This window comes from Pundamilia nyererei, unplaced genomic scaffold (genome assembly GCF_000239375.1).
Source record: "Pundamilia nyererei isolate P.nyererei 1_Seehausen unplaced genomic scaffold, PunNye1.0 scaffold00003, whole genome shotgun sequence".
Lineage (NCBI taxonomy): Eukaryota > Metazoa > Chordata > Actinopteri > Cichliformes > Cichlidae > Pundamilia > Pundamilia nyererei.
In genome coordinates this window covers 9,060,681-9,062,491 of record NW_005187404.1, presented here as the reverse complement: position 1 = coordinate 9,062,491, position 1,811 = coordinate 9,060,681, and the positions used below count along the sequence as shown (strand labels likewise).

Sequence of the window (1,811 nt, the reverse complement as noted above, 5' to 3'; positions counted from 1 at the left end):
AGTACTCCAGCAACCACCGACTGGTAAAACATCCTCAGGAGCTTCCTGCAGATGTTAAAAGACCTCAGCCTCCTGAGGAAGTACAGTCGGCTTTGGGCTTTTTTATACAGGTGCTCTGTGTTGCATGACCAGTCCAGTTTATTGTCCACCCACAGCCCGAGGTACTTGTACTTGTACTTGGGTTCGCAAAGAAGAAATGCTCAGTGCATCTTGAGCTGGTTCTACAGTAAGCTGAAGGCTCTGCCTCCTGTTTTGCTTTTAAATATCCCAGGAACCACAAGCGAGCCTGTGGGCTGCGAGAAAAGTGCTCTATTGGGATGATATGGTACTATGAGTTCATAAAGATAGGATGGGGCCTGATTATTTGAGACCTTTAGTCCCCGTCAGCACACTCGCTGCATCATTTTGGATCAACTGAAGGCTTTCCAGGGAGTTTTTAGGAAATCCTGATAATAATGATAAAACAATAAATGCATGAACTAGTTTTTCAGTATAACTTTGAGAAAAGATGATTCTAATTTTACAGATACTCTGCAACGACGAGTGCAATATCTCCAAAATTAGAATCTAAAATTAGAAACAGTCCAGGATAAGATAAGCATTTTTATTGTCAGTGTTGCAGAAGCAATGAATAATAGTGTAGCAGCATAAAGCCAAAATATTAGTTACATTATATAAATATAATGTCAGAATTGACTCCAGCATCCCTTACAGTGCTGCAGAAGGTCAAGGTAATGCCAGCAAGTGTCTGTCATTTTTATGATCCAGTGCAAAAACCTAGAGGCCATCCAGGTCTTTATATCTTTAAGACATTCCTACAGTTTAACTATATTATGAACACAGGGATAACACACACATATTAATTAAAAGGTGATTATCGTCTGCAAAGCAATGAAAATATATGCTGTGCCTTTGAATGATATTGCACAATCACAGAAATTAATCCACTGTCAGAGGCTACAAGAAGATCATTTGACCTTCACTAAAGCTGTTTCTGTACAGTTATGAATTCTGAGTGAAACGCTTCAAATAAACTGTTCCTCTGCAGGTGAGCAGTTAACTGGTTTCATACTATTCTTTTATGAAAGTTTGAGATGAAAGGAAAGTTGGAAATTGGTGCAGCTAAGACACCCGATGGCTTTTTAAGTCATGGATTAATTACTGCCACCGTAAAGGCTCGTGGTATGTAGCCCATTAATATAGATGGATTAATCATATTAATCTGATAACATGTATTATCTGATAATGCAATATATTTAAAACCAGTCTAATAAAGTTTGTTAATCCTAACTTCATGTTTATAATAAACAAGCTCCTTCACAAGTTAAAAAAAAAGTGGGGGGACTTTTTTCACTCAGTACCTGCCAAAAACTAATATGCAGTGCTGAATATGATGTTTTCTTGTGATGGCCAAATATGAACAAAGTAGACCAGTTCAATTTTCATTCAAGACTCCTCTTATAATGTGTTTTTTGACAGATGGAAAACTCATAAGTGGCGAAGATGTCAATTGGTTCCATGGTCTGTTCGGGAGGGCAGTCCTGGGAATCAGGAGCTCTGTGGGCTAGGTCTGCAGGTTCGAGGTGAGGACAATCTCACACACACACACACACACACACACACACACACACACACACACACACACACACACACAAACAAACACACACAGAGTAATGCGGTAAGGGACTGCAATGTAATGCGCCTGACTGCAGCTTCACAGATAATGAGCTAATCAGAAGTGTTTCGACTATGGAGCCTGAGTGTGTGAATAAAACACAGGAAAAAGAAATAGAGCTCAAAAACAATATATA

General features: G+C 39.1%; 1 protein-coding gene across 1 annotated transcript in view; it reads left to right on the top strand.

Moving 5' to 3' along the window:
* LOC102210847 (thrombospondin type-1 domain-containing protein 7A-like) overlaps window positions 1-1,811 on the top strand; it is a 184,011-nt gene that overhangs the window by 119,396 nt on the left and 62,804 nt on the right. Inside the window, exon 11 of the mRNA XM_013910474.1 lies at window positions 1,480-1,583. Within this exon, the coding sequence (XP_013765928.1) occupies window positions 1,480-1,583 (104 nt within the window). The remainder of the gene's footprint in view (window positions 1-1,479; window positions 1,584-1,811) is intronic.